The sequence below is a fragment of the Chanos chanos genome, chromosome 11 (genome assembly GCF_902362185.1).
Source record: "Chanos chanos chromosome 11, fChaCha1.1, whole genome shotgun sequence".
Classification (NCBI taxonomy): Eukaryota; Metazoa; Chordata; class Actinopteri; order Gonorynchiformes; family Chanidae; genus Chanos; species Chanos chanos.
This window is the reverse complement of record NC_044505.1, coordinates 11,282,026-11,295,425: the sequence shown is the minus strand read 5'-3', so window position 1 is coordinate 11,295,425 and position 13,400 is coordinate 11,282,026. Positions and strand designations below refer to the sequence as shown.

General features: G+C 40.7%; 1 protein-coding gene across 1 annotated transcript in view; it reads right to left on the bottom strand.

Moving 5' to 3' along the window:
- Positions 1-10,661: 10,661 nt before the first annotated feature.
- Positions 10,662-13,400, bottom strand: part of fbxo41 (F-box protein 41) — a 33,098-nt gene continuing 30,359 nt past the window's right edge. The window contains exons 11-12 of the mRNA XM_030788295.1: positions 12,090-12,205; positions 10,662-10,724 (exon numbers count right to left, since the gene is read on the bottom strand). Of these exons, the coding sequence (XP_030644155.1) occupies positions 10,662-10,724; positions 12,090-12,205 (179 nt within the window). The remainder of the gene's footprint in view (positions 10,725-12,089; positions 12,206-13,400) is intronic.

Below are 13,400 nucleotides of genomic sequence, written 5' to 3'. Positions count from 1 at the left end.
TGGGTGTTTCCTCTTTCTTTCCACTGTAAGCCATTTTAAGAAACATTCATATTACCTAATATGAGTATCTTTGCTTAAAGGCAATCTCCTAAAAAAAAAAAAAAAAAGCCCCACATATAGACCAACCCTTCTGGCACATACATCAGAATTCAATCAAGTTCAGGCATGTTAACAATATCCTAAGTTTGCAGATAGTATGCCTCTATCCAACAGCTGTAGTGTAATATAAATTCAGTAACATTAAAAAAAAAAACTCAAACAGAAATGCACAAATGTTAAGGGAGAGTCACTAACACAAAACACATCACCTGTCAGTAAGGGTTTTGATGAGAAACACAAAATCGGCAGGCTTACATGAGTGACAGTCAGAGAGGTAACTGGGTCATCGCTCAGGTATGCAAAGCAAGGTGTGTAATATAATCTCAATCTGTGATCAGATAAGGGAGAAATTTAGATAAGGTTTTTGTTAAGTGGAAGAGACATTCCACAATTTTACACACACATATCTGAATGATCAGGAAGAAGCCTATTTAAGAACAAAACGTTATTCCTCGGTTACAGTTTAAGTGGTCAAGATTTACAATCAACCTAATAAAAAAATTAAATCAGTTACAACAATTCTGAACATCGAAGAAATGTTGACAGATCATTGAGATAACCCTTCTTTGCAACAGTCTTGTGATATAACCAAACTGTCAGCCTGTCAAACTTTCTGCGTGCAATAAATATTGTGATATAAGTAGAGCGGGAGCGGGGGGCATGGGGGGGGGGGGGGGGGGGGGTTAAGGTGAGTGTGTCAGTGTGTTTGGCTAATGTCAAGGTCCAGAATTCGAATGAGGTGTGAAGGCTCACGTGAGGTCGTTACCGAGCAATCCCGCTTCTAAAAAATTCCACGGCTTCATGTTCAGCGGCGCTATGTACCGAAATAGAAGCCCTCCAACGCTTTCAAGTCTCAGATGGCAGATGACGCGGGAGCTCGAAAAACCAGCGCGATACGGGTCTATCTTTAGACCGACTCGGAGCCTGCATAGAGAGAGAGAGAATACCACACCCCCATTATCTCTGAGCAAAGAAAGTCAAGTTCTCACTGGAGATAAACTTAGAAAAAAAAATCAAAAAAGGAAGAGTGACGCTTGTGACGCTGAAAAGGTCAGTGTTTAAATATGCAAAGAGACGTTCTTTGGGGAGGGACTCGCGACGCAAAAGAAGAGAAGAAAAAAGGAAAATCAAAGCCATTCTTCACCATTATTCAAAACTGAGACAGACGGTAACAAAAGCTGTACCTCAGATGGCTTTTCAAAGGGAGAAAACTAAAAAGCAAGGACTTTCGGCCCATACTATTCAGCTTACCCCACAAGTAAATAGTCTTTGTTGGAATGCTTCAAATGGTTCAAGTATATGCTCGATAACGACATAAATTAATTTAAATTCTGTGCAAATAAAACATATACACTCGAACAATCTTGCTGATACGACAAATGAGAGGCATATGTTTTGGCGATAGGCTATTTAGTGCTATCAGAAAAAGAGACGCGTTGTCAGTAACTTGCAAGGTTCAGTCCATTCCAGCAGAAACGACCTTACACGACTTAGAGCTCGTGGTACATCGAACAGTGCGGGCTATATTAGGCCCAGTCCTGAGATAAACTGCGTTTTGAGTCTCCATATGAAGTACATTTCGGTCAAAGACTAGTCTAGCCATGTCTACGCCTAAGGACCACGCTCATAAATCAGCCATGGGTTAGTATGAAGAAATCCTGATTGCGCCATATGTGTGTCCAGTTATAACGGCTGTTAGTAGTTAGCTTTCATTGATCAGCCTGGAAAACGCTTGTAGTGCTTTCGACCTTTACTGACTCACTGGCTTCCCCGAATGCTTTTACGGCACCTGCCCGAGTTCCCTTGAAGCTGATCACACAAACGGTAATTTCCTCTGCATATAACAGGGGTGATGGGGTCTGATAAGAGAGGGAGAGTTTTGTACACAATCAATGTTTACATGCATCAGTGTCACACAGAAAGTATTATGAAAGGAATTAGTAGCATTTAAGTGAATTATGCGTTAACTGTTAACAGCAGACTGTTTATAAAAACTCACCGTTGCATGCTGGCATTGATGGTTGAGTTACAATGACAGTACAACAAGTGATTACGTATTGTTTGATGCTTAACCGCAATAGATCCGATAAGGGCCTCTTAAACCAGTTTTTCAGGCAAATGTCAGTATGCAGAAAAGCCTCTCTCGAATCCCTCTTGGAGATGATGGGTACCGTGCTGGGAATGGGGAAATATCACCACAATGCAATACTGCCATCTACTGGTAATGCTTGAACACACACATCCCTTTTGTCCTTGATAAATGTTTTTCGTTTGACAACCTCATTTTACACAGCAGTTTCGCATCACCAAAGTACCAAAGATGCACGAGTTATTTAATTTTGTTTAATGCACTCTAAAACACACTCTACATATTTCTTTTGAAACAGGACAATTAGAAATAATTCTCACGGACGGTGAACCCCCCCCCCACACACACACACACACAGACACACAACTGAGTGGTTTATGCACCATACCAGAAATGAAAAATCTGAGAAAACTCAAAATATCAAGGCAACGTGATGACATAGATTTTTGAGATTTCTCAGTTTTTTTTCAACTTTTGACCAAATTCGCTCACTTACTGAGAGACTGCTGATTTTGGAAGCAAATTGGCAGTTGGTCAGTTGAATGACATTCTCCTGTTCAGCTAAGTTCATTGCATAAACTGTTTGCTTTAGCAAAGCGAAGAATCTTTTCTTTGTCAGAGCTGTCAGCTCTGTCAACTGAGAGAGCGAGAGAGAGAGAGCATCATTTACTTAGTATTTTAGGTATTTCAACTTTATTAAGTAATGGCACAAACTCAATGTTTTGGCATTCTAATAGTACAAAAATGATTACAACATCCATTTACAGTTACTAAGATATCCATATTATTTGTGTGTGTGTCTGTGTGCGCGTGCGCGTGTGCATGCACCCTGCATGCAAGTAAGAAAAAAAAATCGAAGAGAAGATCTAAATTTCTGTTTCAGGCAATCAGCGTCATTGACCTAAAATGTCACAAATTCAGAATGCGAAACTTTTCTGAGTAACATTTACATAAATGTAAATGAAAGTTACTTGTGGAATACCCTCTAAACTTGCACTTTCTGAGCAGATGCTTGGAGATAACAAAAGTCAAACTTTCCAAGAAACAACTAATAACATAACTTTTTTTTTTACTGTCCTGCCAAGTAAGTGAAGAAAACAGCGCTTTGAAAACTCAGAAGGTGAGCTTAGTTCTGACAGATCTCCCTTAGTGTGAGCATGTATTGCCAAGTCCCTGAAAGTCCACGAGTATATTTTGGACGACTTCAAATGTGTGTTTGAGTTTTTGGCTAATCAATGTTTGTGGCATAAATCTGGAAAGCGGGCCAACGAGACGGGCTAATGCTGTTAGGAGGTCTTAAAAAATCCCATTTAATCTTTTGCTCCTCTAGCACAAAACAGCAGGTTTTTGGGGGATTATGATGAGGAGTTAGGAGTCCCATCAGCCTCTACGGTGGTGAGAACACCAATGCTTACATCTTTGGTCTGTCTCTCCTCTGTGTCAGGTTCCTACAGATTATTAGTATGAAAATAAAATAACATAAATACATGGACACCAAGAGGAATGGCACAGTCATGTGAGGACGTAGGTCTTCTCCCCATAATCTTTACTCCACTTGTGTATTTGGATATTGACGCAGTGTTGGAATTAATGTATTCACGCCTGAACACAGGGAGAGCAGCAAGTGATAAGTGCATGAACATTACTTATTCACGTGACAGTGGATTCTCTTCGCTTTGACTTGAACAAACGCTTTATGGGTCTAACAATAAAAGTTTTCAGTAGCAGAACAAAAAGAATGTCAGTTCGTTGAACGATTGCCAAATTGCCACAAAACTCAGCCGTCTTAGTAAAGAGGATGCTGCTTGTAGGTCAAAAGTTGTGTTAACTCAAAAATCTGTTGTGTCACGTTGCCTTGGTATTTTGTGTTTTTACAAACTCTTGTTTTTTCACAGTATGTAATGCGCGTTTGTGTCTGCGTGTGTCGTGTGGATTAAAATAGGCAGGCTGATCCCTGGAGCGTGTTTTGGGTAGCACCAGTGCTCCACGCACTGCCTCGGAGATTCAGTAACTGGCGTGTCTGATGGTTAAAGCCCGACCTCAAGCATGACCTGTACACCGAAGTCACAGACCTGTGCCCGTTTTCAAAGTTGACGCTTTATAATTTGTAATTCTGATTTGTGTAACATTGAGTTGTCAACCAGAGCCACACATCCAGGAAAGGCTGCTTGCGGCACCGATGACGACTGTGCTTAAGAACAAGCTGACCTCTTTTGCGGTCGCCTTTGCTCTTACAGCATTGTGTGAAATCAAAAACATTTGAATCTACGCTTTGACACGTGTTGACGCTGACTTGAGGACGGAAACGACAGAATCCTCACCCCGGATCATTCAGCGTGTGCCACTTACTTCTTGTCACCAGTGTCTGGGTGACTATGTAACTGTCATTGTAACTGTAATTGTGGTAGTGCGTACTGTGGGCCTTTACAAACCGGAGAGAATGCACGAACAAGATAATGCACTCTAACAAAAAAAAAAAAGCCTACTCTCAGGTCATCAAGAATCTACTGATATTTCGCGTAATTTCTGGAACTTTTTTTCTGTAATGTGAAGCTTAAAAAAAAAATTATACTTCTTTCTGAGGATGTAATAAATCATTTATGGGGGTGAATCTTCAAATCGTAACAGTTAAATGAGTTCAACCTGAGGCTGTATTTAAGTCATGATACCAGCTCTAATGTCCAATGAAAATGATGGAAAAACAAAACATGAATTCAGAACGGTCGCATTCCTACAGCTGTCACAAATGTAATCCAAAATGTACTCAGACAAGAAGTATACATGTCAATTGTGGCATTATCACAAGGCTTGCAGATTAGAGAACGTCTGTAAACGGCTCGTATAGTTTTTAAAGACGTGATCTCAAATGGAATCTTCACGTCAGCCCAACAGCTGTCTTTCACTCTTCATGCTAGTTTTTCATGATTTCGTGGCAAACTATTTCTTGCAGTGAACAGCGTGACAGTTGGAGAAAAAACCGTAACACAAGGTAAGTAAGGAGCGACAGGATACACTGAATTGCTTCATCATCCCCTTTTATTCAGTTTCATGAAAACTGTAAGAGCCACTAGTTATAGCATACAATTACAAACGCCGCTGAGGCCACTCTTAATTAATGCAACAAATGGTTATGTCAGAGTCGTTATAATCAGCATTCAGCGAGACAACACAGTTTATCCATAAACTCATTTCAAAAGATGCAGCAAATATCGGACCGGAATGGAAAAAGTACCAAACTTTGAACGAAGTTATGCAGTTGATTTAAACGTTAAAAGATGGCACTCCGCTTTCCCTTTCTGATGTAGGCTATTTCTTATTAAAAAAAAAGAAGCAAAAATAAAACAAAACAAAACAAAAACGGAACAACCATTTTAAAATGTGCACGTATGGTTGTCCAAATAAGCTTTGAGGTAATGCACATTCACAATTGAGATAAAGGAGCATTAAGTACAATCATTCATACAAGGAACATGTCCGATAGAGGTATGAGAGGTTTAAGTTTGACTTACAAAGCTTTGTGAAACGCGGAATGTGTGGGCACAAAACGATATCACAGATGCACCGGGGGGTAAAAAAACCCCCAACGTCAACAGGAAAAAAAATCAAGCCACGGTACGGAATCTTATCATCAGAAAATACTTCAAAAGTCAACCAAATGCCTACAGATATCAAATCATTTTAACAGAAAGAAAGAATCTCACTAAACACAGTAAAAAAAACAAAAACATGAGAAAGCGGTTCTGAACAGAAGATAGGTAATGACTTATGTAATGAAGAGGTGAAAAGCAAAAAGTCCTAATGACTCTGAGTTTCAGTAGTCACTACAAAGAGTCAGGACACGATTCACAAAAACCCAACACCATTCCCAACCAAACTGTGCTGTTTTGTTTGTTCAATATGATTGATTTTATATGGTCACAAATCTTAAAATAACACCCAACCAGATGTAGCTAGAGATTATAAACCTAAAGAGATTATCCGAAGCTCATATACATATATATATATATATTATGTAATGCCTATTTGTTTTGTTTGCTTCCCTGTGTGCTTGCAGTGTTTTCTTTCGAAATGTTGATGTGTAAAATGTAAAATAACAATAACAAATGACAGCCCCAGTTGTCTAAAGTGGGCCGATTAGTTCTGGGAGACCCTGTCGGTGGCACATTCCGGTGATGTCACGACACAGGGAACGTGCCAGAAAAAGTGGTTGAGTTGGGTTTGAGTGAACGGAGCCCTTGTCTAATTCTGATTCTCTTTAATGCTCTGTCATACCCCTTCTGTTCAGCTCTGTAACATCTTTTTTTTTTTTTTTATCATTAAACATTCAACAGACGTAGAAATCTCCACTTTATTTCCCATCATTTCCTCCTCTTTGTTTCTTTTTTTTTTTTCTTCTTTTTTTTTTTTTACAGATAAGAAGTTTGGTAGATACAGTGCATGAAAATGAAGACAAAACTCTTTCAGTTTGCTGTGTGTGTGTCGATATCCCATGTCTTTCAGTGGATAACGCACAGTTCAGAAAGCCGTCCACAACCTGAAAAAACAGGTCCGCAAACGTACAGCCTTCTTCATAGCGGCTCACTACAGTATTACAAGAGGAGGAATTTATAATCATGTTACCACACAGAGAAAGCAAACAGTGATTTTGGCACGACTGCAGAAACCATGGAAACGGAGCCATCACGCTGCCTCTACTGAAGAATAGAGTTTTTTTTTTATTCCCCTTAAAAACCATACAGAATTAGCGACCACAGACCTCTAATAGCGTCTATTAAAAAGTGCATCGTAATATGTCAAATACTGAGAAATTGCTCGACATTGAACCAAATAGAACATCAAATAACACCTTCATATTAAACATTAGCATTATTTCTATATTTTTCTTTTATGGGTCAGACGAGTAAAAATTAAGCGCAGCAAGCAATTAAGCTTTTACATCTAGTTTTTCTAACGACTAACAGCAGAACATTAAGAAGGCAACGTGATGAAAAATGTTTCGACACAAACATGCCATCACCATAGACATCTCTTTTTATAGAAATAAATAGCTCAATATTTTATCTTTTTTTTTCTTTTAAATAATTTCCATCTCTATAGGACTCTGATACGCATTAAATATAAAGTATCTATGGTACACAAGTTACTGCAAATTTAACACTACTCTTGTGAACGTCATACATTGTGTAGGTGACTTGAAATTTGGGGCGTTTGGAACTTTGGGGAAAAGGGTAAAAAAAAAAACAAAAAAAAAAAACATTGAGACAAGCAATGTTTTATGATGTTTTTCATCATCTTCTGGAAATTTCTGAAAAGGTGTGACCTTAACATATTAACACCATATCATAATGCAGTCTTTTTTTTCTGTATAAACAAACATATGTACAAGTGTTCAAAGTCTTTAGAAGACGGATTGTCAGAAACCTAAAGAGTTAAAGTGTGAATTTCTGGAGCAAGTGCACAGTTTCAGTTGTGTCGCTAACATACATCCACCTCTCTTTCTCTCTCTCTCTCTCTCTCTCTCTTTCACTCTCCCTCCTTCTAATGTAACCCAAGATATGAGAGTGCCCAACCAAAGGCCAATTTCCCAGCAGGATTTCAATGAAGTATCCAGACACTCCAGCTCATATCTGCAAAGTCTCCAGTATAAAATGTGGCAAACTATTCTGTCCTTCATGTCCAACAAACGTCACCGTCACACGGAAATATACAAAGATGCGTATTCTCTCTCGTTCGTTCTCGAGACTATGGCCACTAGACGTCACTCATACACAAACTCTGGATTCGAGGGCAAAACAGACTCTTTAGACCTGCAGAGATTTAAGATGGGAAGTACAGCGTTGCACTGTGGGAATGCTCCCCACGACTCGAGCACTTACGAGAAAATGTATAACACAGTTTAGAGTGCTTTGTGTCTGGGCTAAATGGTTTGCCCAAGTAGTGCACCAATGCCTGATGGGTAACTGGTACAGTACTGTAAGATAAAGAAAGTGGCATAAACCACTGTCTGCATTTTTTATTATTGCATCAGCAAGCATTAGAAGCAGGATCAGAGCCACGGCTAAATAGCTCCACACATCACTCGGGATGGCGTAGTCGGCGGTCATCTATTTCACTAGGTTGCCATAAAATTCCATGTAAGCCCTATCAGTTTTCCACTGGGTATGAAGATACACTTAATTCCTTCATTAGCTGCTTCCCAATGAACTTGAAAATTGAATCCTGACGTTTTTTGCTTTTTTTTTTTTTTTACACTTAGTTTCTTTGAAAAGATGTGAACTTTCTTTATCTCATTCAACAGAGTGCAGGGATACAGGGGAGAGAGAAAGAGATTGAGAGAGAGAGAGAGCGAGAGAGAGGGAGAGAAAAAAAGTCTTTTGGACCTTTGAGACAACAGAGACAACGAGATCATTTCATCTGAAGCTCCCTTAGCTCATTCTCTGCCGCGTTTCAGACCCGTCCCTTAAAGTCTGAGTTCGCTCGGAAAAGGTCAGGAACTTCGACGTATGATTTCATAACGTTGCGGGAAACTGAAGACTTCCAGGCCCTGGGTCGAGCGGTTCGGATTTATAAGACAAGTTAACCAAGGACGACTCCCGACGATGATCATCCGGTTCTCTAAGCCAACAGACATTTCCCAAAAGAAACTCATTTGCTTGGTTTTTTGTGTGCGTGTCACTAATTTTTTTGAAGACGTTTTCCACTGGGGGACGTCGTCTCATGCTGAAGGTCGTCTGGGACAAACGTGCGTCTTTAAGGGAGAAGGTTGACTAGGAGGCAACACAGAAGAGCAAGACAGTCAGATGGAAAAACCTCAGTAGCGCAGGACTCAAATCCTTTAACCGAGAATGGAAGATATCAGCGAGTGAGAAGCATTAGGGGATGAGGGAATCCAGAAGATACAAACTCTTTATGGCTTCAAGATGGCGACAGCGGAATATTCCAGAACATATTTTTTATATAAACACTGCAGCTGTATCTGGCAATGAAATGTATGCACCATGTCACCCACATAAGACAGCCACCCTTTTCTTCGCAGCAGGAGTTAGCTTTGATGTATCAACAGCACCATGCATCATCGTAGCCTTTGTGTTCGATGACCCAATTTTCGTTAATGGCACGCTGGAGAAAATTCAATAAACATTCTCGAAACGAGATATAAAAAAGAATAATGTTTAGCTGTGAAATGGCACCTTTTCTATGAGAGGGCAAAACAAAATCACTTTTTGCTGCCTGGTTTGAGTGGAACAGACCAAAACGATACTCTCGGTGAGTCGCACCAAAGACATAAATAATCGAACGCCGACGGGGGTCACAGTCCTAGATGTTGGGAATAAATCACTTGAAAAATCCTACATGGCTGGAATTCAGCTGCTGATGGTCCCTGATAGAAAAAAGAAAGTGGCTGTTTTTTCAAAAGGTAGTTGAGTGCCCACTGACAGTTCCCCTCTGACCTTCTGTGGAACTTAAATGAATTTGAATTTGCCTGTGGACTACAGGAACCACACTGGCTGAGGGACACATATATCTATACGTACTAGAGGGAGAAATGCTAACCTTCACTAAGGGCTCTGACACAGCAAGTCTAGAGCTGGTGTGTTTGCCTGATGTGTTTCGAATAGTCACACTACTAAAGATGACTGAACTGGGGATATTGCAGATCAATGCTATCAGTCACGTCACCATTTGTCACCTGTCACGATTGGCCCAGTTGAGACATAATATTATACACTAAAGGGAGGAATTGTTTCTCACACACACACACACACATACACACACAGTTGCATACAATCATATATACACTTACATACACGCTACTCTCCCTCATCCATACTTGTCTACGCATGTGTGCATTTTAAATATGTGCTGTTTAAGTTTCACTTTCCTTAAAGCATCTTCAAACATGTTTTGACAGATACCTCTGAGAGACACGATTAAAAAAAAAAACATAAAGACACCCATTTTTCATTCAGCCTTCTAGCTTGCAGTTCTGTGCTATGAAGAGATAAGTGTGAAGATTGACATTTCAATCAGATTCTTAACAAGTTCTGGTTTTGTTTGTTTGTTTGTTTTTGTGGTTGGCAAGTTTCAAGGCATGTCACGTTCACCAAAACTTAAGTCCGCGGTTCTGGATCCCAGCGTCACTGGGTCTTTGTGTATTTTTCTCAGGTCATGCGGTCTGTGTCCATTAAGATAACTACAGTTGACCTTTTTGGGGAGAAAAAAAAATAAGTTAATTTTATTCTGGTGACGTCATACGTCTTAAAAGTCGTATTTAGATGGTTCTATGGACTGCGTTTAAACTGTCTCTTGATACTACAATGTGGTGTTGCAAACGCTTCCACGGCTTGACGGCCGACACCGTAGATTCAGCCGACTCAGCCTCTCTCCCTGTGAGGATGAAATGACCTGATCAGTTGTCGAAGTACCACATGTCCTGTCTGTGTTTTGAGCTCTTGCCTTTGGTGGGGTAGGGTTAACACAGGCCATCAGCTTTCACGTGAAGGATTTTTGAGAAGCCCGGTCTTTTCTTCAGAGCCTGTGGATAAAAATAAAGATTAAGAACGGGCGTTAGAAGGCTATTGCGAATACCAAATAGAGGAGGGTGGGCTACCCCTCTCGAGTTTGCTTTCTTTCGAGGTTCCTTCCATCGGCTTGAACTTTTTGGTCCAAACTGTACCTTTCATTAAACTGAGGCCTGACTTCTTTGTCATCCTCCTTTTTTTTTAAAGTCGAAATGGTTCAAACTTGACTCAACTGTGAATTTAACGGTCGTACTGATTCAAACTCCTCTGGACTGAATCTCTGCTTCGAACCAATCCTAATGTCTCTGCTTCAAACCAATCCTAATGCCAGGGCTTGAAACCCCTTAGTAAACAAGTAAAGCCTTAATGACAAGAAATAACTCTGTGTGTTCCTTCAGTCATCGAAAGCACTGAACGTATGTCACTAAGGATGCAGACTCCGGCAAAAAAAAAAAAAACCCTCCAGACATCCCAGTGGGAATCCATTACAGAGATGGGCTGTACTTGCACAAATGTCAGCGATCCATCTGAAGCCCTCGACACCAACAGTACTTACAGTAAACTGTAGGTCTTCCAATCTGCAATGTATGGGCAACTGAATTTTTCAAGATCCGAAAATTTCACCTCGATACCGGGCTTATGTGTATTACATGATTTACATATCTCACTGAACCCAACTGACTGAAGATACCAGAGCGTTCGACAAAGAATACTGAGATATATTTGATACTTTAACACAGAGTGCAAGGAATAGAAAGTAAAAGAACATAACAGGTAAAAATAACTGGCTGAGTAACTATGATCAGTAGTTAGTTTCTCGAAAGGAGAAACCCAGTTCATCAACGTGTTGCTTAACAGGTCGGGCCGGGCCGTATCCGACAGAGGGCTTCCCCTGACTCACTGTATTTCCGAGACGGAAGATCCGTGAGTCAGGCTTCACGTCCCTTGCAAACCCTAACGACGCAGCTTGACGCGTGGGCGTGCGTGACCCCGCCTCGCCCCACGCCCATACGCATCACTTCCTCCGTCTGAGCGCCGGGAGCTTCCTGTTCTATCCTCGACAGATCAAAACAAATTAGATGACTCACTTTTTTTTTTTTTTTTGACTCACGACGGAGTGGCATGTTTCACACATCCCTATCTGTCTCTCTCTCTCTCTCTCTCTCTCTTTTTCTCCCTCCCTCGCTCCTACATAACAGCTGCTTTCTGTAGAGTACTCAAAAGCCGTTAATGTCAAAGACAGAAGAGCCCATGGAACTTTCTCTGGTTTAATTGGCTGTTTAAACCATTCAGTAGGAGGATAATGAACACATACGGGTAGATCTGTTCTGAGTTTAGAGTACGATGTTCCGAGTGTTTCTACACACTCTTCTACACACCTGCAATTTGTTCACCATCTCGTCGAAAAGCTTTCGAGCTTCTGGGCTGTTAGGGTCTTCAAAATAATCCTCGATGCCAATCTGCACCACGATCGACTTCAGATTGCGACACACACCTGGAGTAAGGAGAGAGAAGGAGAAAACATCGATGGTTTTCTTCTGGCTTAATTGCATGAGAGGGTACTTTACCTCTCTATTTTTTATAATGTCACGAATGAGGGATGACAGTCTATTGAGAGAGCATGTTGATAAATGGAAAGTCTTTATGTGCACTGGTAATCACTCACTCAGGGGCTGAGACTGAGAGAGCGAGAGAGAGAAAGAGAGGGAGTGAGAGAAAGAGGTGTTTGGAGCATAACTGCAATGTGTGGAGTTCTACCAACTTAATTTATGGTCTCAGTACCAGCTCCTACCAAACAATGATGACGATGATGATGATGATGAAGATCTGTATTGTTTGTCTGTCAAATTAAATATGTTTGGAGCATATTTTGTTGTTGGGGACTCTGTTACTTTTAACTGAGTCCAAAGTTTGATTTTTACAGTGTTGTTCTTAAGGCTCCATAGATTAAGGTTGGACGCGTTCCTTTGGCTTTGCAGTTTGAAGATGTTGACGTGAATGCTATCTGATCTTACTGAAGCTGAGATTCAGTTTGCTGAAGCCTTAGACTTCTCAGTTTCATGCATTCATAGTGTTTCCAATTAAATGAAAGCAACTTGAAATCCAGTTTCCTAAATCCAGAGGAATATGTCAAACTCAAAAGTGAAAAAAAAAAAAACAAAGAAAGGAAAGCAAATCTTTTCTGTAAAGGGAATCAAGCCTTTGCAGCAAATACAGATCAGTTTGTATACTCACTGCTAAAGTGGAGCAGGGCTTTGGGGTAATGCAGTTCAGATTGTATACTCACTGTTAAAGTGGAGCAGGGCTTTGGGGCAATGCAGTTCAGACTGTATACTCACTGCTAAAGTGGAGCAGGGCTTTGGGGCAATGCAGTTCAGACTGTATACTCACTGTTAAAGTGGAGCAGGGCTTTGGGGCAATGCAGTTCAGATTGTATACTCACTGCTAAAGTGGAGCAGGGCTTTGGGGCAATGCAGTTCAGATTGTATACTCACTGCTAAAGTGGAGCAGGGCTTTGGGGCAATGCAGTTCAGATTGTATACTCACTGTTAAAGTGGAGCAGGGCTTTGGGGCAATGCAGTTCAGACTGTATACTCACTGTTAAAGTGGAGCAGGGCTTTGGGGTAATGCAGTTCAGACTGTATACTCACTGTTAAAGTGGAGCAGGGCTTTGGGGTAATGCAGTTCAG